The sequence below is a fragment of the Simochromis diagramma genome, unplaced genomic scaffold (assembly GCF_900408965.1).
Source record: "Simochromis diagramma unplaced genomic scaffold, fSimDia1.1 OVJJ01000753.1, whole genome shotgun sequence".
Classification (NCBI taxonomy): Eukaryota; Metazoa; Chordata; class Actinopteri; order Cichliformes; family Cichlidae; genus Simochromis; species Simochromis diagramma.
In genome coordinates, this window is record NW_024387523.1 from 3,213,068 (window position 1) to 3,237,675 (window position 24,608).

The following is a 24,608-nucleotide window of genomic DNA, read 5'->3' on the forward strand; positions in this document are numbered from 1 at the left end:
CTTGCAGAACAAAGCCGTCTCAGCTCTGCAGCACCAACTTTGTTCTTTCATGTCGTATAAAAATCTTCTCATCGCACTCGGAGGAGGCAGCTTCACATCACAGCAATTCCACCTATGGTAACAGAGGAAAGGGTGGCAACTGAGTGCAGAGAAATGCTCAGATGGAGCCCAGCCCTCACTGACAGGAAGCCAAAAGGCCATCTGCAGCGCGGCGCCATTGTGTGTCTGTGCATTAAGTTTTTTTCTTATGTCCCACATGAATTTACAGCCAGCCTTAAATTAGCTGGATTGAATGCGGAGAATATATCATCATGTGCTGTGTGGAGGACAAAGGCAGTTTATTTAAGTGGAAAATGGGAAGCAGCAGGTTTGGATTTCAGCTCAATACTTTATTAAATAATCAATATAGTAAACATCATCATCGTCATCATCATGAAAAAGGAAATAAACAACAAAAAAAAAGAAAAAAAAAATGAAACAGTCACATTTGTTTTTCTTCAAGTTTTCCCCATCAACAGTATTTTCACTTTTAGAGAGACGCACACTTGAGTGGCTTTACAAAAGTCGCTCGAGGTGCTGCTTCATCTCGGTGCGACAGTTATAAAAGATGTCTGAGGAAAGTAACCATGGAAACTCAGGAGCAGCAGCAGCGGTGGAGGAGGAAATGGACTGGACAGTCACATATTTATCTCTGGACTAACATCTGTCCACTCCTGGCACAGGAAAAGACGCAGAAATAAAGTGAAGTTGTGGTGAAATTTTAACGTGTTGTTTTGCATCAGAGGACGCAGGCCGGGCCGGAGCCGCCTGCGACGACTGCTGCACGCACAATGGACGCCTTTGTGTCACCAGCTGGTGCATCGATGAGAAAAGCCTCTAACTCGATCAGTTCTTTACGAATTTAGCAACAAGACAGGGGCGAGCTCGGGTTTTAAAAAAGACTCCAGATGACCACATCTAACTTAGCGAAGTGACAAATGAAGCCTGGTGCGAGAGTGAGTCACGTGACACGCTTTGATCTTTCAGGACTTTCGAAAAACGAGCTTTTCTGTTTCGTTAAATGTCTCTAGTGTTTCTGAACATGAGCAGACCATAATGTTGATCGTTACACCTGCAGCCATGAGAGACTTTAATACTGACGACATCGTGTTTCCTGTAACCAATGAGATCCAGTTTTAAATTACCATAGAAATTCATTTAAAACATCACACATATCCAACAAAAGCAGAAGTAAAAAAAAAAGAAAGAAAAATATCTAAACTACCTGGCTGGCATGCATGCTACTACACAGCAACACTATTTGTTTTTGTTCATTTTTTCATTCTTAACAGCTCTTTTTGTTACACATCCTCGTATTTACATCATCAGTCTAAGGCGTGCCATTGAAATGACACACCAACCTACAGCAGCACTGAAATAACACAGCTCACAGAGCTGTGGCAGCTTAAAGGATAAGCAGTGATGTACTTTCCAGATTTCTTAGTGTCAACAGATCAAATAATTATTGATACGCAGCAGCTTAAACACAAACACATGCTGCTTAATTTAATGAACATAGGCACTGTAGTTTTTCTAACTCGAACCCTGCAGCTGTAAATTCCCCAACTAATTTCCTCCTGTGTCATTGATGTTTCCTATAAACTAAAGTGCCCACCCCTTTTTCATAAAATAAAAGTATACATTCACATCCCGTCTTCAGTCAGAACCAGCTTGCAGACAAGTCTGAAAGCGTAAAAACCCAGTCTGATGCTTGTTGACAGTAAGAAAAATAAAGAACAATACCAGACTTATCTTTTAAGTCTTTTGTAACATTGTTCACAAACGGCCAAAGCCTCCTGCAAAGAGCCACCTGAAATATTCTGCAACTCTCAGTTGCCAAAGTCCCAGACGGAGGTCCCATCTACAGAGCGAGGTCCAAACTGCACTAAATGTCGTGTTTTATCACGGTTAAATCTCCGGAGATGTCACAGGCATCGTGTGTCCGCCGTCAGTCAGAAGCAAGAATCCGTTCGGGACGCATATCGGGGTTTTTTTGATTGGATAAAACAGAATTACAGTTCCAGCTAAAAAGCGAGTTAGTTAAGGAACAGCTATACAGTCCAGCTGCCGACTGATTGGACAGATGTGCTGAAAAAAGGGGCGGGGGAGGTGTTGCCTTTTTGTTTAGGGTCAAATTCTAACGATCAGGCTGATATAATCGTGGTTCTGTGCCGTGTCTGTGCTGCTACAGAGAGTGAAGAATAGGCCACGTGTAAGAAAAAGGCCTTTTTCATTCAAAGAAAAGGGTCGTGATGTGCTCCTCTACTCCTCATTTCTTGCTGATGTCAATGAGATGATTTAATTATCACCCAGGTCTGCACGAGCTGCATGGTGGAAGCAGATGTTGCCTTAAATTTGACCTCCATGCACACGCAAACACAAACCAAGCCGGTGCCAACAAACTGGCCCATTCTGCCCTTCCTCGTCCTGACAATGGCTGGCGGGTGCGGGGTGTCAAATCTAATGAAACAGGCAGGGAACAACAGCTGAGTGTGTGTAGGGAGGGGAGAGGCAGGAGGGGGTGAGTTAAGACACAAGTGTCCTTGTTAGAGACGAAACCAGGCCGCAGAGAGAGCTGCGCTGACCTACAAGTCCAAAATGGCTGCTGGTCAACGCTGTAGAGAAAGCGATGTTTCACTACTCGACTCTCCGAGCGTGACTCACCGCAGTCGCTCCTCTCAGGCTGGCGTGAGCTCATGCGAGACCCCTCAGGAGAGCAGGGAGGCTCGACTCCAGTAAGCTTGGATGAGCTGGAGTAGGCGGTGGGGCAGCCTTCACTTTGTCAGAGCTGGGCTTGAAGGCTTCACTCGAGGGGAATTGTTTGCTTATTCCTCCATGTTTTCATCCTGGGTTCCCTCTATCTGTTTGATTGGGCTGCAGGATTAGAAGATGCTCGTGTATCGTACGACCTTGTGGCCGAGAATATAGCGAAGCATCACAGCAAAGTGATTGCCACGTGGAGAAGGGAGGCGGAGCACCAAAACCTCCAGATGCCCTGCTACAATAAGATTAAGGCATTTCCACTTCACACAATAAGAAATTTTTATGTTTTAAACAGCTTCTTGGTTCAAATTCATCATAAACCCCCTCAAGAACCCAAAATAAGGGTCACAGGAAAGACTCTGAAGGATCTTGAGGTGATTAAAAGAGGAGGAGAACAAAAAGATATCTTTTTTTCCACAAACATTTGCCTTCTTTATGTAAATGACTTACATTTTTCTTTTAAAAACAAGTTTTACAATTAGACAACATATGCATCAGTGATGAGTCACAGACACACATTTAGTTTTTAAAGGAGCATAAGCCCAAAATAAGTTGGGAAGCCTCTTCATTTTTCTCCCCCAAACCCTTTAAATATGTGAGTTTATCAACCTTGATTAAAAAATCTAAAAGAATCCATACGTCTAGCGTTTTTCTGAAAATTTGAACATTTGGGCTTTAATCGAGCTTTTATTGTGCTGTCAGCATTACAAGACGTAGCTCTAGTTCACGGCGGCCATGAAGTCAAGCTCAGCCGCAATCTTGGCAGATTAGCTGATTTTGACGCCAGCCCAGATCAGCTGATTGCTCAGCCGATACCCTTCTACAGAGCCAACTTGCTATCTCATATAGGGCAAGTCACTTTGCAACCCACTTCCACCCCAGCTCGTCCTTCCATGCTGTGTCTGACTTAATAAATATCACGTCTGCTGCAGCTGATGCCTGCTCTGTTCTCAGCTGGGTCTTGCAGCTGCTCTCCCTTCCTCTGGCTTCCCCTGCATGCATGTGAAAGAAGAGAGAGCTCCCAGAAAAAAAATAAAAAGCCACCAAATATAAATTACTGTAGAACCAAATCTTCTTATGACTACAGTGGTTCAAATGCAGTTGATAAGCCCTTAAAATCTAAAAATGATGAACTTGGAGCTCATCTGTGACCCATCACTGACATGCACAGTAAAACACACGAGGACCAGGGATTAAAGCCACTGAAGCACAAATGCCAATGGCTTCATTCAAGGGAATAATCGAGCGGAGGGAGGAACATGAGAGAAATGAACTCCCAGTTCCTGAGAGCCTGTTGATGGCAGATGAGGATGCGCAGGTGAGGGATGAGAAAGTGGGACAAATTCAGAAGCAGCAATAACAAACGCCTTTCGTCTGTCATTTCTGCCTGGATGGCCTCTGGAAAGATTTCCTGCCTCCACCTCGGACCCCAAGCTGCACACGTGTGTCACACATTCACGCAGCACGGAGAATAAAGCACACACAGCAAAGTATTTTAATGTGTGTGTGTCTATAGTCCTGCCCAGTCCTGCCTGGGCTGGATTAGCCACTGAAGGTCTGCAGGGCTGCCGACCGGACAAGAAGGGGGAGAGGTTGACGTAGGGGAGGGGCAGCAGTAATCGGCTAATCTCATTAATACCACGGCTGTGGGTGCCCTGTCAACAAGATGCAGGGAACAAAGGATGGGGTAAACAGCTGATGACCTTGGCTGCCGTCCAGCGCACGATGCCTGTGAGCACCAAACATGCCCACGTAAACGCATGTTCGGCTTCCTCCTCAGGGTTAAATGAGACTTTAACACACGGAAGAGCCGCTGGCAGGTTTGAGTGAGTGAAGGGAAAAACAAACAGCAAGTGTTCCCTCAAAAGGCTCCACAAAAACACACTGCCTGTTCATTTTGTTTTACTGAGCAAACATGGACGTCTCAGCTGTTCCCGTCAGTCTGAACCGCGGGCACTTGAGACGGCGGAGGATGTCAAGATGTTGCTTTGTATTATCCATGAAATTTTCATGTGGACTATGTTGTCTGAGCCCTATTTTCTCTTCTGTCACTATTGGAAAAAAAAACGTGCTTTGAGTAAGGTGATGGCATCTCCTTGCCTTGTGCATACAGATTGATAATGTTAAGGTGAGGCTGTGCAGATACAGAGGAGTAGCTGGGACGACTGGGACCAGACACGGGAGGGAGCAGGTGGACCAAATGGTTAAAGTAAACTCACAAACAGCTGTAAGCCCCACTCAACCAGTTATCTGTGGACGGATGGGACAATGGCAACAAGCACAAATGCAATGATTCAATACTTCTGTGTAATTCTTTTAAGATAGGCCTTCATAGAAGAAAAAGGGGTGGAGCAATCTGCATGACAATTATGTGTGTGTGTGTGTGTGTGTGTGTGTGTACGAGTGCATGAGTGTAGACAAAGGCATGTGGTCAGCGAGGATGGGTGCTCACCGATCAAGCACCCGGCTATAATCCTGAGGGCCGCAGCCTCCTTCGCTCTTGAGTTCAGCAAATACTTGTGTGAAAAAGTGCGGGTCTGCATTGATGCGCAGCATCTTGGAGCTTGTGGCGTCGATGATGGCGAGGCAGCGGTCCCAGAAGGCCTCCTTGCCCGCCTCTACCAGGAAGGGCTTAAGAGGGTATGAGATCTCATTGCCCATGTAGGAGTAGGACAGGTAGAGGCAGGTGAGCAGGATGGCCTGCAGCTCGTGCTCCGACGCCACTAGATCACCATCCACTACGTCTCGGCACAGCATGTAGACGAAGACCACGTTGGCCGGAGTAACGAAGGCCTGGTCCTGCCAGCCCTGCAGCAGCAGCGAGCGGTCCACAGCCCGCAGCCAGAGCACCGGATCGGCCGGAGACAGATGCTTCAGGCGGTAGCAGCGACAGCACAGGAACTCCCCCAAACAGCGGAGGAGCTCGCTGGTGGAGGCCTGGACGATGACGCGCTTCGGAGACGAGGTCACCGTGCCCTGGGGGACTTTTTTCACAGAGGAAAGCTGCTGGGATTTGGTGTAGCCATATCCATGTCCCTGACCCATCCCCAGTCCGTAGCCGAGCCCCAGACCCAGACCGGCTGGGCCCTCGTAGCTGGACAGGTTGGCACATGACAGCGACTTCTTCACATTCTCACGGTTGAGGTGCAGCACGGGATCCTTCTGGTAGATGTTAATGTTGTTGTTGTTATTCAGAGGATCCCCGAGGGCCACCGGGCCACCAGAGCCTTTCTTCGAGTTGCCCTTCTTCTTTGTAGAGGCCACAAGTCTCTTCCATGTGAGTGCTGGGAGGAAGATGGACTGGCCCCTCTTTAGCCCGCGGTCTTTTTGGCTGTTGAGGGAGCGGCTGCTGAGGCTCGGGTAGTGGCTGAGAGAGCCGGGACGGTTGTCATAGTAGCCTGATTTGCGAGAGCTGGGTGATAACGATAGTACGGTGCCCATGGTGAGTCAGTCAGTGCTTCACAGATTATACTGCCTCACTGGTGATGAGGAGGAAGTTTTTCCTTTTCTTTTATTCTAAATATCCAGGAGGTGTGATCTCATGAAGAGGTGAGTAGTGCAGGCATGTCAGAGAGTGCTGAATGACAGAGGGAAAAAAAAGGGAAAGAGTTTAATCTAATGCAAAGTAGAACGAACGTAAACAAAGCCAACTAATCCCACAAACACATCATCTACTGCCAAATGACCCGGTGGCTGACTGTAACCTCTTTAAACTCATCTTGTGCAGCCAAAAAAGGACTCAACTGTGCATTGAATTTCAGAGGAGATCCCAAAAGCGCCTCCAACATCCTGGAAATGTTGGGTAAACATCAAGAATTTTTGCAGTAATTAAACCATTTTGGGATAAAAATTCACTGAGACTAAACATCTCTGGGGAGCTAATTGAAACTGCTGGTGCAACGCTTATTTAACGTTTAACATATTTAGTCAATGTGGATTAACACCATTTGTTTCAACCCTTAAGGGCAAAAAGCTCACAGGATAAACTGGTCTATAAGGGGTTAACCACCAGTCTAATTTAATCTCCCTCCAGATTCCTGGATTTTAAACTATTAAAGGGATTCCTCTCTTAATCAGCAAATGCTTGAACCAACATGGTGAATATATAGCACAGTGAGCACAGAATGCACTTCAGGCTGTTTACAGAGCTATGTCTGGCTATTCCTTGCTTTAAACCTTCTCTTTAGTTCAAAGAGATGAAAAATGTGACAGCAGAACCAGAAATGTACATGACTGTCCTCAGAGCAGCTCACCTGCGTTTACGCGCAGTCCAGGTACGAGATGATTGCCCGCTTGTGCGTTCCTGCCGCAGTCCGCGACGGTGCAAAGATGAAGACATAGGCTATAGGAGCGCAACACATGCACTGATTCTGCAGCTGCAGAAAATAACCAAGGACCAGAGCGAGCGGGACTGTGATCTGAGTGCAGAATGAGAGGCAGAAAGTCACTCTCGCAGAAGCTTTGACCTACTATTCAAAGATGCCAAGTGTGGTGCAGGTGTCATCCTCTGCTGCACCTCAAAAGAAGGCGAATGTGAAGCGTGACTGCATTCCGATTAATTGTCTGTAATTTGCTTTTCCACGAGAAAAACGCAAACTTTCACAGAGTCGGAGTCCTTTCAATGCATTCCATCTCCTCAGCAGAGCTGTGCGTAAAGTCTCCTCTGTCTGACTTCTCCCGGTCCCGGGGTCGGACTGAAGGCGGTGCTGGAGTGTCCGCACACTGCGAGCTTCAGTCACCTAATGACCAAACGTCGGTCGCGGTGGCCAGACCTCTAAGAGGACTCTCACACATTAGAGACAGAGCAGCCAGTGAGCTCACGGAGCGGCTCGGCACACACCGCCCCCCTCCGACACAGACTCCTCCTAACAGCGCTCGACGGCCGCGCACGCACACACACACACGCACACACACACACACACACACACACACACACACACACACACACACACACATAATCAAGATTCATCAGCAGCACAATGCATCCGATTGCTTAAATATGTGTTTTTTTATAGTATCTGCGCAAAAAATACATGTTTATATCAGAAAACAGGCTATAGTATAAGTCATATAAGTTATAATTATTAAAATAAATACAAGTGACGTTAAAATATAACAATTCAAGAAACATAAAATAACCTACTGTGCAATTTACGAAATGATGCAGAAATTAAATAAGTACAATAAATAATAGTTTTTAAACTATACGGATAAAATACTTAATTAAAAAATTATGGGTATTAACATTTAGGCCGTTGTAAACTAAAAATATTTAAAACTATTTGAGATAACATATTCAACACACGGTCCATTAAGTAGCTCTTCTGGAGGCTTTAATTATATGTCCTGATTTTTATCAGTGATGCTGCGCTTTGACACAAGCCTAAATCTTCTTTCTCAGGTTGAATTTGTGTATTCAAGATATCTGAAATTTGTGATGAAGGTAAATTGCAGAGAAACAGCAGCACAGTAAGGCAAGTGCTACTTTATTGGTCTATGTGGCAGTGTAGGAGCAGCTGTAGTATTATTTGTTTGTAAAGCAATATTTGCACAAATGTTGTTGCCAACTCTGCGCAAAGCAGCACTTCACCTGCTGAATGATGGGATTGTCTAATAAACGCTCTCAGCTACATAAACCGCAAATGGTGCAGAATGCATTCGGGCCAATAAAGGTGTAATGACTTGAATGAAGTTGTATAATAGTCTCCCAGAAGCCTGGAGAAAAGTGTCAAGTACAGGAGGAAGAGGGGGCCTAAAATTATCGGTAGGTGTTGATTTATAGGAACATTAAGGCAAAATCGTTAGATTAAATGTCCTCCTCACAGATATATGAAACTCCACACGAAGCACATCCCTGAAGCCTTTGCTCCTGTTTACTATTTTTATTGTATTTTTCTGCCTTGTTTCTGCTGCAGTGCGATTCCTGCTGGTCATGATAATCTTTTTCGTGACATTCCTCAGATGAATAACCCTTTGGACACAAATCAAATCACAGAGAAAATGAAATATCAGATGATGATGATGAAATGACAGTGAGTAACCTATACCTGCGAGGGTTTACTGTGGGTTACAGTGAGTAAGCCTCCCTCACGTGGAGGCAGGTCTGCTGGTATTATGCAACCGTCTTCATGTGTCCATCCTGTATTGCGGGTCATTTGTCAGCCTGAGCTGTTGCTCATAAGAGGATCAGATATATTGTTTGGAAGGAAGGATGATAAAATATCTTCTGTTCTTCTACTGTTTGGATCTATGTGTGAGGAAACGAAGTCACGTGCAGAATAACTTGTACAGTTTTTGTCTATCTTTGTCATGAAGCCATGTGCAGTGAAACCAAATGTTTTTTTTAGTGCTTGCGAGTATTAAACTATAGAACAAAGATATAATTTACTAAAGCTTTAGAAATCTTGAATAAGTATTGTTTTTAGATTTTGTAAAATCCCATTGAGTCTTATTACCAACTTCCTAATAGTTACAACTGCAGAACTAATGCCTTATTAACTTGTTTTACTGCTTCCTTTTATAACTTTGTATCTTTAAATAAAATAACAGTTCTATAAAAACTTAGCATTCATAATGCATTGACCACTGAATACAACAAAATATACCTGCAACCTGAAAATGTGTTTAATTTTGTCTTTAAAAAGATTTCCTGTTGCAAAGTGCTTCCACGCATTTGTTTACCTCACTCTTTAATTTTCCATGCCAGGGACTCAGAGGCTTTCCCTGGCACTTTGGCATCAATGGAGAGCTCAGGACTTTCTGGGAAAACAGAGGATAAATTTAGACTGTATCTCAAGGATTCCTCAGAGATGAAGGATTGCAGGAAACCAGAGTTTTAAACAAGTAATAATAGGCCAAAGAGATAAGGAGGGACTGTGCAGAGGACGGGAAGCAGGCGGAAGATAAACAAGCAGTTGAGGAGTGAAGACAAGACAGAGGTGAAGTCTTTGAAGTTTAGAAACACTGGTAGATGTTACTGTTAGAATGTGACTGCATATTTGCAGAGAGGTGACAAATTAAAACCTGGCACATTCCTTAAGATGTCTGGTAATTTTTTTCCTGGTGTGGTTTAGGTTTTTTGTCCCCTTAGATTAAATTCTATTTCTTGCAATCCACATCTGTGTGTCCCCCACACTGACCTGTGTGTGAAATTAGGATTCAAACATAAATGGGTATACATCAAACCAACAAACACTCTTTGAGAAACGAACCTTCAGAAAACTGTTTTTTTGGCAGTTGTGGGAAATCACAATTCAGATGCTGCTTTTGTTTTGAAGGCGACTGATATATATTATTTAAAGATTTACATAACTTGAAATTAATGAAAAGGATGTGAGATTGCAATTCCCGGGAGATGTCAGCTCATATGAAAAAGAAGAAAGTGCGCTTTACCTCTACCAGCTTTGTGATTTTCACAATCACACAAAATACAGTAAACCATTTTCTAATGGGGGAGTTTATCAAATAGCCTTTGGTGGACTTCAAATCAGCGACAATGGAGGAAATCTGGAGCTTCAACTGGAAAACAAAATGGACAATTCTGACTTCTTTGGCTTTACTACGGCACATCCCACTTACTTATCTTTGCACACGGGATAATGAAAGTTTGAAACGAAGCAGGAGCTGGCAGCAATGTGCTCAATGAAAGGCCCTACATCAAGGAGTGATTCGTTCACAGAAGTAAGTGCATGCTTGGAAACGCTTCGGCTGAAATGGGCAAACTGGCAGGTGTTACAAAAGATGGCTGTTCAAATCTGTCAGGAAGAAATGTTGCTATTAAGTGGAATGAACCCAAAAGTGGTATTTTCGTATTTCGTATTTTCACAGGCAGGTGCTGTGTGAGTCAGTGCCAAAAATTAACCATGTTGCTCTTGTTGTAACTAAAATAGTTAACTTCATCAGGAAAAGATCGCTGAATCACAGTTTGCAGTTTTGGAGGAGCATGGTGACATAGGCTACCACACAGCTGTCAGGTGGCTCCGCCTGGGCAAAGTGCTAAAAGAGTTTGGGACCCGAGAGCAAAAATCTGAGAGCTTCATAAGAAAAAAGGGGAAAGACATTCGAGATCTCAGATGCAGAACGGAGGGCTTTCATTTGTTGTTAATGTAACTGTCCTTCACAAATCCACCTCAGACACTGAAGCTGACTTTAATTCACGTGTTCAAACCCACAGCAGACTAGTCTTATCTCACTGAACAAGAAAACACAGGATAAAAACTGCAGATGAACAAGCAGAGTAACATCAGGTTCCTTTTATATTCTGACTAACCTGCTTCCATGAAGAAAGTTAATCAGAGTGTAAAATGCTCTCTGCTTACGTCCAAAAATAAACACATCAGATAAATTTAGCTGCCGACCACTCTATCGTCCAATTAAAGCTGTGAATAGCTACAATCCTGCGCACGGTAAAAAGATTTAGCCCTGACACAGAGGTTTGTAACTCTCACCAAGTTCAAACAAATATTGAACTGAAATATTGAATCTTTTAATACATTCGATAATTTATCTTGTTATAAGGCCAGTGAATGTTTGCTTGGCGATGAGAATAAAATCAAATCATATGTTTGTACACCAAATACGGCCTGTATCATCCACTGTCCATAACCGCAGTGAATGGAAAAGGACGTCATGAGTGCACAGATGGGGAGTTTTAACATATGAGGAGTTCGATCTTTTCAAGGACGGCTACATCAGCTTCTCAGAGAGGAGAGTAAAGCAGCAAAATTAGATCACCTTGATGTCTTCAAATCTGTCAAACAGACTCTTCATTCCTTCCCTCCGGTGGTAAAATCCCCCAGCTCAGCATCTCTGAAGGACAAAAATCCCCCAGAGACGGTCAGGTCAACGGCACATCCCTTCATTTAATGAAAGCAGATCTCAGCTTTTCCTCCACTAGTGTTTAAAGTTCCAGTGTTTAGGTGCCCCAACTAGAAGATAAGACACATGGTAGTTAAATTTCTAAGAGGTTAATTAGATCTTTTTCCAAAGAATGAATATAAAAGAACTGAATAATGGTGAAAGGGATAACCACAACAAAGGACCTCTCAAAAGTTCTTTTGGTTGAAACCACTCACCTGATTGATCATGAATCACTTTTGAACCTTGCAGAATGTGTCTAAAAGCTTGTTTGGCAGCTTCTCTAACAAGCTGTCACAAAAACAGCCCTCCACTGTATTTATTACTGACTCATCCTCCAGAAGAGTGAAGGCTTAATAAGATAAAACTCCCCGACTGTGCACTCGCAGCATCTCTTCATGGGTATGGCAAATGTTCACTGACGCATGAAGGATTTTGTGTTTGAAAACAAGATTTAAAAACAAAATCCTGACCCACTCGGCCCATCAAATAAAGAACAAATGCTTTATAAGAACCAAACTAAATCAACTACATACACGTATTAAAGGAATAGTGCAACATTTTGGGAAGAAGCTTAATTTGATGTTCCCGGGAGCTCACTCTGAAGACTGAGCCCACTCTCATATCGAAACTAGTTAGCTCAGCTTAAAGACCGGAAACATGTGAACATGTACATGCATCATTTTTCAACACGCAATGATATTTTGAATATTTAAACCAACATTGTGATCATTTTCTGTGAATTAAATCTTTTACCCAACAGTCTCGTGGCCTCCCTGAGCATACGCTGTTCTAAAGAAATTAGCTCTTACAGGACTAGTTTCCTGGAAAATTCAATACAGTTTAAAATATGAGTTTTCCTTATTGTTGTCTCTGAAAAGCCTTTCCTGATTACCGTCTGTCTTAGTGAAGCCTTCTGCCCAGACACAGAGGATAAAGATTGAAGATCAAAGTGTCGAGTTGAGTCCCCGTGCATAATAAATCTGAATTTAATCATGGACAAATTTGGCACATTGTTTAAGAGCATGACTCACCACTATTGTCACAACAGCAGCAAGACTCTGTGACACCACAAAAGGAGAGCGCTGATGGGAAATGAAAAAAAAAAAGAAGAAGAAAAATACAGAAATGGAGGAAAAAGCAACTACACGCACCAAGATTCGCACATATTTCAACAAATTTCATACAGCGTGGCTCTCTGATGGAGCTCCATGCCAGAATTCAGAGTGTATGAGAGGGGAAGATGCTCTGCAGAGTTTTTCATATTCGAGGTTATGTGTGTGTGGATTATTCAAATGGTGTCATATCACATGCTTAAAACCCAAATAAGAGACGGAGGGAATAGTTTGAGTAAGCAGAAGCTGTCGTCTTCTGGCATAAAGCCATCTTTGTTTTCGCCTCTGTTTAGGTTTTATGTCAGAGTGAGCCGGCTGATTGGCTGCTCGAGCTGTATAGGGGAGATCTCCTCATTCAACAGACACACATGCACTCTCTCTGTCTCTCTCTCTCTCACACACACACACACACACACGCACACAAACATTGTCTATATCTTTGTTTAATTTCCCGGAGGTTCACTCTCACCTCAGACCAGGTATTCATACTCTAGTTATGATTATGTGAACTTTTTTTGTCCCCCAAAAAAGGAGGCAGGTTCCCACAATGTGACTGTGTAAAACTGATTTTTGTACCCACAACATGATTAGCACGCACACACTTACACACACACACACACTGCTATTCCTTCTCCATCCTCATTTGCTCTGCTGTTCTTCCCTCCAACAGCTGCAGGACTCTCAGCATCTCCTGCACAGCTGACCCGGATCTACTGACAGCAATGAAAAGAGCTGTTGTTGTCCACTGGTGACCCCTCCCCACCCGCTCCCTCTTTTGTATCCCTACACAAACAGACATACACACACAAGCACACGTGCACAACATCACTTTACAGCAGCAGGAATCACAAGCACAGACTTGTGGTGTCATCCTAATCCCCATTTATTTATTTTTTACTTTGTTGAACCCTCAGATTAAAGGTGGATGAAAGGCTCGTAGCTGCATCTTAGCTTTTGCCTAAAAATCTTTGAACTGTTCCCAAAGTTCCCTTGTTTTGAGCTGCTTTTCCACAGGTCTGTCATTTTTTGTTGTTTGACCTAGATCCATTATGCAATTGTGATTTGTACTGTCATGTCCCACATTTTGCAGCAGGAGAGGAAGGCGGGTGCAGTCAACAAATCGTTTCCTGTCAGTTTTCTCTCTCGCTCTCTCTCTTTTTCTTTTTTTTTTCTGCAGCAAGGCTTCAGTTACAAAGAAGCCCACAAGCTGTATTTTGTTCTGCTCACATCAAAACACACAGTGGATCCATCTCGTCTGTCTGTCACACACCCACTGATCTTATTTTATTTATTTAATTTCTTTAAAAGACTTACAGGAAGGCTGTGAAATGAAGCCTTCCTGATTTCTTTTCCTTTTTTGTAGCAGCAGAGCTCCCTGAGTTGTTTCATCTAAGTGTTTCTTGGTATAATTATGGCTCGTTGGTGCTTTTTGTCATTCATTTGCGTTGAATACTTTATAACGTAATGGCTTGTCTGCGTGCTACAGACTCAACTGGCATTCTTTCAGGCCATTTGAGTTCAGTCAGTTTGTGCAGCAGCAGCAGCAGCAGCAGCACCAGCAGGGGCAGGGGCACTTCAGGTTGGAAAGGATCCCACCCTGAGCTCTTTAAGGGACAAAAACAAAGCCAGCCACATCAAAACAAAACAAATCAAAATGAGAGCAAGTAAAGGGATGCAGACATGAGGGAAATGAGGGCAGGGACTTCACAGAAAGGGAGTGGGTGAAAGGCGTAAAAAGGAGGACACAGACAGAAGGGAACAGCGGCAGGAGAGAGATGGATGGAGAGGATAAAGGAGGGCGAGAGTGAGAGGAGACAATAACGGGGGCTGCAGAACGAGGGCACAGACGGTCAGAGAGGGACGGTAAGCTCAGCTGTGGCTGCTGCCGAAGTCAGACTGGTTCACCTGATGACACATCTGTCGGTCTGACTCACCCAGACTCTGTAATCTCTCTCTTAGAGACCTGCAGGAAGCAGCAGACAACACACTGGGAAAACACAACACACACCGCAGATGGATTACATGATGTTTCAGGCCAGTTTTCAGGCCTATATTAAACAGCAGATATCCATTTGTGTTGTCGTGAAGGAAAAACAATAAAATAGGTTTTTGTTTGTGATTTGAACTCTTTTAACTCAAAGCTGAAATGCTCAAATTCAGTCAAAGGTCAAACAGATAAGTCGATTATCTGAAGATCAGAGATTCCTGAGTGAATTCTCTAACAAAATAACTCTCCTTATCCTTATCTCCGGGCTGCAATGATTCAAAACTTTAAACAGGAGGTTAAATAACAGCAATAAAATAAGGAGTTTCTCACACTGAGGCTTTTCTGAAAGCTCTTAAGTGCACCTCTAACCACATTTCATGCAACAGAAAGGAAGCACAAAAATGTGGCATCCTGTTTAAATAACAGTCAGACAAGGTGACTCTGGAAGAACAACCTGCAGATTGGAAAGAGCTAAGAAATTACATAAAAACACAGACTTATAAAATATGCAGGGGCTCTGATTAAAGCAAATACATTAAGAAAATGTTCAAATTAGCCTCGCTTTGACCAATTATGTAATTAATATGATGGATACACCTTTCAGCAGGAGTAGCAATAATGGATGCAGTATTTTTCTTCTGCATTTAATAATTAGAAAACACTTTAAATTAAGTGTTTTACTTTTGTGTGTGTGTGTGTGTGTGTGTGTGTGTGTGTGTGTGTGTGTGTGTGTGTGTGTGTGTGTGTGTTTTACATTGCATGCCACACTGATGCAAATCGTGTTTCAGTGACTTCCCGTCACAATGGGGCAGAAATTCAGTTTGAACATTCACAATCAGAAATACTTTATTAATCCCGAAGGAAATTACATCACATTTGAAACTTCATCGAATGGAAAATATACGTTGTTTTAGCCTTCAAAGGTATGTGTGTGTGCCTCACAGAGCCTCAAAATTCTGTGTCAACACATATGTAAAGGAGTTCAAGGCTTCCTGCTTCTGTTTGAATGAATAAAAAGGCTTTTACAGCAGCCTGCCGCTGTCCTGTATACAGACTAACCATACTGTGGATCCATGTGGTGATGCTGCCATCTAGTGGGTAAAAATGGTTGTGCAACGCTGTAGCACGAAAGCTGGTTTACTTTTCCACTTCAACCCTTTAAAGCCAAGAGTGTCATTGTTGATACATGAGTTTTTTAGACTTCTTCATCATTAGTTATTTGTCTTCTTAAGCTCATGAAAGTTACAGAATTTATAATGTGATCACGAAACAATAAAATAAAAAAGTTCAACATGTAGATGGTAAAATCTGAATATCTTATATAGCTTTCATGTAAACCAGTCAGACTGTATATAAATAATACTCATGTATATATAGTCCTATACAGGTTTCATTTGTGTAACAACAACACAACTGTTGCCTCAGGGCGTTTTTAGGTAAAGGCCCTAAAATGTTAGAGAGAAAGACCCCAACAATCGGACGACCTCCTGTGGGAGCACTTGGCGAAGGTGGGAAAGAAGAACCCCTTTTAAACAGAAAGACTCAGGCTCAGGCAAAAGAGAGGAGAAAAAGGCCAAAGCACAAGCCAAGGGAGAGAGATGACATTTAATGACATGCAATAGAGGGGAGATAAAGGTCTGAACCTGAAGTTTTAGGAAAGGAAAAGGTTCATGGCAATATCAAATCTAGAGAAGGTGTCTGTCTCCTGAACTCAAACTGGGAACCGGTTCCACAGGTTCTTTGAACTTTGACCTTTAAGCTGCACGGAGGGAGTTTCATGACTGAACTGAGAGGATGAATTTTGGAGGACCCCGCTGAGCAAAAGAGAAATAAAAATGGAGAGCCAGGTGCTGGTGGGCGTGGCCTGCTAGCCTGCTGACAAGCTAACAGACCAACAACAGATATTCGGAAAACTTTCATCTCTCAAGTGAAACAAAATAAAAATGATGGAAGAAGTCGAAGACCTGCTCTCTAAAGATTTCAACCACCTGTTCAGCGGGATGAAGAGAGGACAGTGAAACGCACAGGTGAGTGTTTGCTGGTGTTTACAGCAGTTGGAGTCAGTCACTATTTGTGTATTCACCATTTTTATTATCAGCAGGTTATTTCTGCTGCGCTGAAACCTGTTTGTGTTTGACATATATTGAATATTAAGCATGATTTTAAGTGACCCGATGGATGTGCTAAACATAGCCAGTCTTTATTAGCCTTAACTCGAGAAAACTTAAAACCAATTTGGAGATGATGGGCATCAACTTTCTCTCATAAACATTTCGTGTCGGAAAGTGATTATCGGTTTAAACTGTTGTTACTTGTTGACCTACAGTGTAATATGTCAAATATGTGTCTTATGAATTATATCAAGACATTTTGAACCAAAAATATTTTGAATCGGTCATAAAGGATTGGATTAGACGGGTCATGTGACTCTTCTGCGCGTAAAGGATCGCGAAAGTGCCGCTGCTCCAATCAGCGGCGTTATCAGATGATGCTAAAAACGTGATTATAAATGTGTACAGGAGACACAAATGCAGCAGTAACATCCATCATTGTTGCAGATAAAGATGTAAAATAAACATTTGAATTCATGTTAATTATTTTATTGCTGAATTTCCAGTCGGTGCTGTTAATTTCTAAGGTGATGGCTGCACGTAAAAATCAAATGTCACTGTCCCACAGCCTAACGACTTTCCTTTGTTCACTTTGTGCTGAGTATATTTTATTTCCTGTGATCTTTGTGTAACGAGAGCACTGCACAAGCGGCTTTAAATCGTGCAGGGAGCTGAAATGTTTTTGCTTCTGCGGTTGTTTCAAATATTCTTTCCCAGTAGAGGGCAGTAGATCCATGTGCATGGATGATGATTATTCCCTTGCACGCCAGCCTTAACTTCTCAGTGTATTGTTTGTGATTTTAAATCACTGACTGCCAGTTTAGTCTGGACCTAACCTGTTTAGGCAGAATACAACAGTAGTGACGCTCCATCAGTGTGACTGTTGCAAATGAAGTGTGGGCTGGCTTTTACTGACTGCGCTGCCTTTTTTAACACTGGAGGAGCTGCTTCATGCATTGCTGTTGGGATCCCGGAGCAAAAAGAGGTTTCAGGGTTTTACAGAGGGTAGATCCATCCATCCATCCGTTTTCTGTTTATCCAGGTTGCATAGGGTAGCAATTAAGGAAGAGATGCCTGGAATTTCAGCCATCTAAACCAGCTCTTCTGAGGGGATAGAGAGGCCTCTCCGATCCAGCTGAAAGACAAAATTTCTCCAGTGTGTCCCGAGTCTGCTCTGAGGTCTGCTCACAGTTTGACGTGTCCAAAACACCTCACAGGTGACCAGGGGAATCCCTGATCAGATGCCGAAACCATCTCAAATGGCTCAGTTTGACGTTGAGGAGCTACTTCATGAATCACGGTGGAGGGGCTCTGTGAGCATGTGATCCCAGTGTAGTTGGGCAGCCCCTGGTTCTGGATGTGGAGTCATACTAACACCCGCAAGGAAGATAATAACTAGGAACACCAAACTTGTCAAGATCAGAGATACTAGGTCTCCATGTTGGAGCGAAGCCCGAGGCAGGGTTGGAGGCCTTGGCTGTTTCATATCCGCCTGTCCAAACAAATGCACTACAGTAAAAAAACAAACACATTTATTTCAGTCATCTATCATTGTTGTGTAGTTTTTTTCTTCCAGCCTGTCATGTAAATCGTTTAATAATTTCCTGATAAATGAACCATTATCAGATAAAGAGACAAAAGCCGAAACAATTAGTGAATTTATCACTGGATTAAGAAGACAGTCAAGCTGTGAAGTTTTTTTTATAGAGAAATACTTTACATTCTGTGACTTCATGCTTGTCGCTGTGATTATTTGCTCTTTTTCTTAGCAGCCTCTGATATTAAACTGAAGTATTTTGTTGCCTGTGAATAGTAGCTGAATATTTCAGTGTATTTGGTCCAACTTAGGACTTAACTGGAGTTAACTTAGGTCTGGACTAGCAGCTGTTCTTCATCATAAGTGTGACCTTGTGATTCTGCTTGATTTTCTACCAGCCTGAGGACTTTACCGTGGCAGACAGAGGAAACAGGAGGCCCATGTGGCAAGAGACTTGGCCGGCTCGAGGGGCCTGCACTGTTGCCACAGAGAGAAAATTGTGGGGCAAACAGACAACTTTGGTCTCACACCTTGAACGTCCAGAGACAAAGAGCGATTCAGTTCTTAACAGTCCATCCCAAAAAAATTACAGACTGAAACCGTTTATGACTTTTATTTCCTCTAGTTGGACCAAAAACACTCTTTTAGTCATCTTGGCTTGATTTGAAATAAACAGTAAGAGATTTGGAGCTTTTAGAAACGCTGTAAAAGAAAAGGAAATGCTGAATTTATAACACAGGACAAAATGAGAGCTTCATAAGGAAAGTTACTGCAAATAAGTCATAGTTTTATTTCTTTAATGTTGTTTTTAGACTCACTGAAGGCCAAAATCCTGCCTGAAATTGAGATTTGATTAATTGCCCAGCTTCAGCCTGCTACAATGTTATTTAACAAAACAAACAAACTGGAAATGAACTCAAAGAAGTAAAAAAAAATGGTTAAATGAACAGATGTTATGACAGAAATCCATTTTACCTGTTCATTTTCCTCACCCGCTCATGTCCAATAATATTTGCAGGTTAAATAATTCATTGTATACAATGAATTCTATAAACAAGGTTAAATCTTTGCTTCCATCCTCTTCTTGTACATATGCTGATCTGCTGTTGTGTCTGATCCACCACACAAATAATAATTATAGTGACCGGGCAGTAGTGCATCAATCAAGTCAAACGTATTGACTGCTACACACTTAATATTTGCCACATCTCTCATTATCAAGCATTTTGCACAGTGATCTGCTTTATGCAGCTTGAGGTGACTGTGTTTGTGTGCACAGTCATTGTTCCATCCATCAGATATCACCACTTTTATTATTGAAGGTGCTCTACAAGAGATGAGACCACAGATCCATTATTTCAAGGCATCAGGATCAAAACTGCCTAAATCATTAATTAATTTGTAAATAAATGAAGACAGAGGAAATAAAACCAGACATATCAATTTATGGTATATTTTATTAGTGCCCAAGTTATTATTTTCTTCAAGTAGGATGTTCAGTGGTTTTTCTGACTTTCGTTTTCTCTTACAAAGTACTTCTAAAGAAACAAAACAGCTCAGATAGCTTAACATTTTTGTGCTACATGTTCCTGTACGCTGTTTAATCACAGCTAAAGTTTCTACACATCCTCTCTGCTGGCGTCCTGTATGTTTGTGTGTCTGTCTGCCTGTCTGTCTGTCTTTGACCATGAGGCCTTTGGGGTCAAACTTGTTAACCTCTCCATTGAAGATCGCATCATCAGCGGGGATTTTGGTGCAGTTCACTACACCTCCAGGGGCACAAACAGACACCCTGATCCCACAGGCAGAACGTAGCTTTCATCGCCGAGCAAACATTTCTTCCGTCAGCGGATCAGGCCTCTCACCCTCATCCCCCATTAGCTCGACGTGTTTCACTCCATTACTCGTTTTTAATGCTGTAGATACAGAGCGAGGAGATGCAGTAGAGCTGACGGCAGCGTGGAAAATAGATTTGTCTTGTGAAAGACGAGATCCACATGCTCGCAAACTCGTCAGCGGCTTTGAAAGAGACATTCACGGTGGCGCCTTGAGCGTGAAAATTAGCTGTTTATTTGGGGTGTGATGGGATTTATGGGACCTGAAAGTGAAGCCTTTCAGCTCCCTTTTGGGGATTTTGGGACAACTTGTTTGTTGTTGTAGAGCAGCCTGTGGTGTTAACCCACGACCCCGCTGCCCTCTGACCCCCAGCACAACAGCTCTATCCACGTGTCAGGGAGAAGGGCTTTCACAGCGGAAACATCCAGAACACGGGCAAGTCTCGCAGGGAGGGAGGTCAATTAGAGTCAGGATCAAAAACACCGCACAAGAGGACAACGTCAGGCTACTGGATACATAATCTGACTACAGGAAATATGCGAATAAATGCCACAAGCAGCTTAGTTCGTGAAGGTTTCTGTGGAGCAAGTGAGTGGATTAAACGACTGATTAAAATGGGAGGCAGAGCCTTTCCTTCGGAACCGGCTCCCAGTTTGGATTTGAGAAACGGACACCCTCTCTGCTTCTACGATTGGACTCAAACGTTTATGGAAAAGTAAAGCTTAAAGTTAGGGCTAGTTCAGGTGACTCCATACCACCCCGTCATTAAGCTGCTACGGGCTCTGACTGAGTCTTCTTTTCACTCCCCACATGTTTATACACCTCTGCAGCACGTCAGTAAACTTTAGTCTTTGCTTTAGTCTATATTTTGTCCTGACATCCCAGCACTCTCCCCCCTCCCTCTTTCCAATCACCAAACGACCTGTCACAGCAGATGGCCCCGCCCCTCCCCGAGCCTGGTTCTGCCAGAAGTTTCTTCCTGTTAAAAGGGAGTTTTTCCTTCCCACCATCACAAAGTGCTTGCTCACAGGGCGTCGTTTTCATCATTGGTACTGAAGCACCTTGATGTGGCTGTTGTGATTTGGTGCTATTTAAATAAACCTCAGTTGAATTCAATTCATTTATGATCCTAGCTGTATATTTATATGCACCACTGTGATATGTCTAGTTATAAAACTATTTTCTAGTTTGAAATTGTTAACTTGTCGCAGGGAGAAGGTTCCTGGTTTGAAGTTATATGTTGTCTCTGTGCCTGTGAGTACAGAGCTTCTGGGTACTGTAGTTTTCTTCCTCAGCCAGAAGATGTGCTCGTTAGATTAATTTAGAATTTGGCCACAGGTGTGAATGGCTGCCTGCTTTTTAGGTATCAATTTTATTAGTCATAAGTAACCACACTAAAAAACGCTTTAGCTGCTAAAATAGCTTGATCACATGGGCTTAGCTTGTTGGATTATCAGACTTACACATCCACGAAATATTAATGTTTTATTAAATGTAAAAGGCCTCTGCCTATGACTGGTGCTTAGTGACTGGTACCCTCACTATGACCACAAGCTGTGGATAGTGAGAGGAAAAAATGAAATATTTGATGCACGCAGCCAAAATGAGTTTCTTCCATAAGGCATTTGGGCTCATTGTTAGCGACTGGGTGAGCAGCTCAGACTCAGAGTAGAGCTGCTCCTCTTTCTTAGGTTCAGATGTTTGATCAGGATGCCTCTCGATGAGATTTCAGGCATGTCTTTCTGGGAGGAGTCCCCAGGGTCGACCCAGGAAATGCAGGAGAGGTTATATCCCTCAGCTGGCTTGGGAACTCGTCGGTGCCCACTACTGGAAGAGCAAGAGAAAGTAGCTGGGGAAATGGAAGTGGATGGATGTTTTCTACTTTTAATATCCATTTAGTCTCATTTTAAGAGTTTAGAAGACGTGTATACACATTTTTACAATTAATTAATTGTTTCTGCCTTTGTGGAATAGCTTTGGCTTAGGAGGTAGAGTGTGTTTCTCACTAACTGAGAGGCCAATTTTACACTTTGCATACGTTGATTAGTGAGTGTGATAAAGTGATTAATTAATATGGCTCCCTGTGTAAAAGCTTTAAGTGGTCAATAAGATCAGGGAAATGTTAAATAATCACCAATCAATTCGATCTGTGCTGCCTTCTGAATTATTTGATAAATTTTATCTCCAAAAATATTCATCACAAATTCCTGCATGAAGTAATCAATCAAGTTTTAGTTGATTTTGCAATTGGTTCCAGGAGGAAGGAGCTACAAATCTGAGCGCTCGTTTTCCAAATTCAGTGTGAACTTTTTGGGGACAGGCAGAAGGAATCGTCACATTTAACCGGCTAGCGTTTGGTGTTCCTCACTGGTAAATGATTAATAGAAAATAACATTATTATGAGACCAATGATAGGCGATCGTATATAAAAGTGTGAATAAAACAAATCATTCACGTTGCTGTATTGGGTAACACGTCAAAGGAGTGGAAAGTGGAAAATTCCCAGCGATGTATCCTCCAGTCGCAGGTTATTTGCTGTCTAAGTGGCAAAATTTCAGCTTGCACTGATGTTGCATGTGACATTTTTTTTTTTGTCTTGATTTAAAAACATGATTATCTATCAACTCTTTTACAGTAAGATCATATCCCCGTTTTCGAAGCAGTGTTAAATATATTCGGGTGGGTCAGGTGTAAAATCATGCACATTTAATGTTCTCATTTGTTGCATTTAAAACGTGGTTTTAATTCAAGACATTTCACCCACATGTGATGCAGGCCTAAAGCTTTTTTCCTTTTTTTTTCTCCACACAGTCAATGCACTGTATACAGTACATTGTTTTCCTCCGTGGAAAGAATTTTTAGCTCCAGCTAATGAAAGCCAAACTTAAATGGGACATTGAAGCGATCTGGTCAGTGTTCCTGCTCTTTATCTTCTCTGAAACTCTGCATCTATCAGACGGTGACACCGCACTGAATTTTATCACTGTTTTTGTTGTAAGCTGCCTTCCAGTGAGGTTACAAGGTGCATATTTCAATCTGTTTTTTCAGGTGACAAGTTTTCCATCCACCTCGGTTGCTTGACTGGACGCCTGCGTACCCCAGCCGAATAACTGCTGAGGGAGGGTTTTGTTCCTGTCTGTGAATCCTTCAGGCCGTCGTCGGGGAATGTGGAGGTGGGTGACCGCAAACATCCGTGTGCCAGCACCGTGCCACACATGCATCCAACGGGGTCGCATTATCTTCAAAGCCTGTCGCCTTCAACATGTGATACGACTCAGAGCTCAAAATAAAAAATGGGAAAAAAAAGAAATGGCAGACATCTTGCATTCCTGAGCTCATTCCACAAAGTACAATAACTTCCTTGAATTCTTCGACCCCCGGCGGCGGAGCCAGGGCACATCCTGTTGTCCTTGCAGCACTTCCTGCTCATGCAGCTCAATCAGGCTCCTTTGTTGCCATGGCCACTGGAAAACAGTGTAGTCATGCTTAATAGGCACCCAAACACGTAACGCTCGGATGATTATGGAGCAAAGATCTGGCAGATATTTATTTTTTATTTTTTCAAACCTCTAACATCCACTTTTCAAGCTTTACTGCTATTAGAATAACTTTATTCGAGAGTCTGACTGCATATCATTTAATTTCTGGACCGGCTTGTTGCTTCTCTTCATTCATTCCTTGTGATGTTAAAACTGAGAAAGACTTTATATGAGTCATTAAGACTTTATGCTTTTATGTCTGCACCCTTCTATCAAATACAAATGTTGTTTTTGTGCATTATTTTGTACCCATCTTCTCCAACATATCTGAGTTACGGCGATGTATCTCTGGCCAGGCATCATCTGTGTTAAGGAGAATAAATGGTCCAGTCCCCACTGTGTGCAATATTGTTAAGATTTTAAATACTCAGTGTAAATATATTCATTCGTTTGAAAAAGAAAGTTTTCACAGGACTTCTTGCTGTCGTGTGAAAAGCAAATTCTTACTGCTTCCATAGGAATTAAGAGTGTAAGTAGCAGTTGCTGCTAGTCAAATGCACTTGATTAATTGATCGTCAGCAAGTGTGAACACCTTAGTAAAAACAGACATTTTGGCAGTTTGCTAGGGAGCATTCAGGTGTTAACAGAGCATTAAGGAGGAAAGACATCAGTAATGATCTTAGAGAAGCAACGGTTGTTGCGTAGCAGTCTGGGAAGGGTTATAAAGTCAACCAATTTAAAGTCTATCATTCTATTGTGAGAAAGATTATTAGGTAGAAAACATTCAAGGCAATTCTCAGTCTGAGTGGAAATCCCAGAGAGTTCATCCCAAGGTCAGACAGTGCGATTTTTAGCAGAATTTAAAAAAAACCCAAGCGCTACATC

General features: G+C 42.6%; 1 protein-coding gene and 1 long non-coding RNA gene across 2 annotated transcripts; one reads left to right on the plus strand and one right to left on the minus strand.

The window, feature by feature from the left end:
* Positions 1 to 1,343: 1,343 nt before the first annotated feature.
* On the minus strand, positions 1,344 to 7,586 carry si:dkeyp-92c9.2 (uncharacterized protein LOC571482 homolog). The gene is made up of 3 exons (XM_040020313.1): positions 7,319 to 7,586; positions 7,056 to 7,220; positions 1,344 to 6,379 (listed from the first exon to the last, which is right to left on the minus strand). The coding sequence occupies exon 3, from the start codon at positions 6,241 to 6,243 to the stop codon at positions 5,251 to 5,253; it is 993 nt and encodes a 330-aa protein (XP_039876247.1). The 5' UTR covers positions 6,244 to 6,379; positions 7,056 to 7,220; positions 7,319 to 7,586; the 3' UTR covers positions 1,344 to 5,250.
* Positions 7,587 to 16,194: 8,608 nt separating this feature from the next.
* On the plus strand, positions 16,195 to 23,542 carry LOC120727070. Its single transcript, XR_005694421.1, has 2 exons — positions 16,195 to 16,787; positions 23,293 to 23,542. It is a non-coding gene; the product is annotated as an uncharacterized LOC120727070 (long non-coding RNA).
* Positions 23,543 to 24,608: the final 1,066 nt, after the last annotated feature.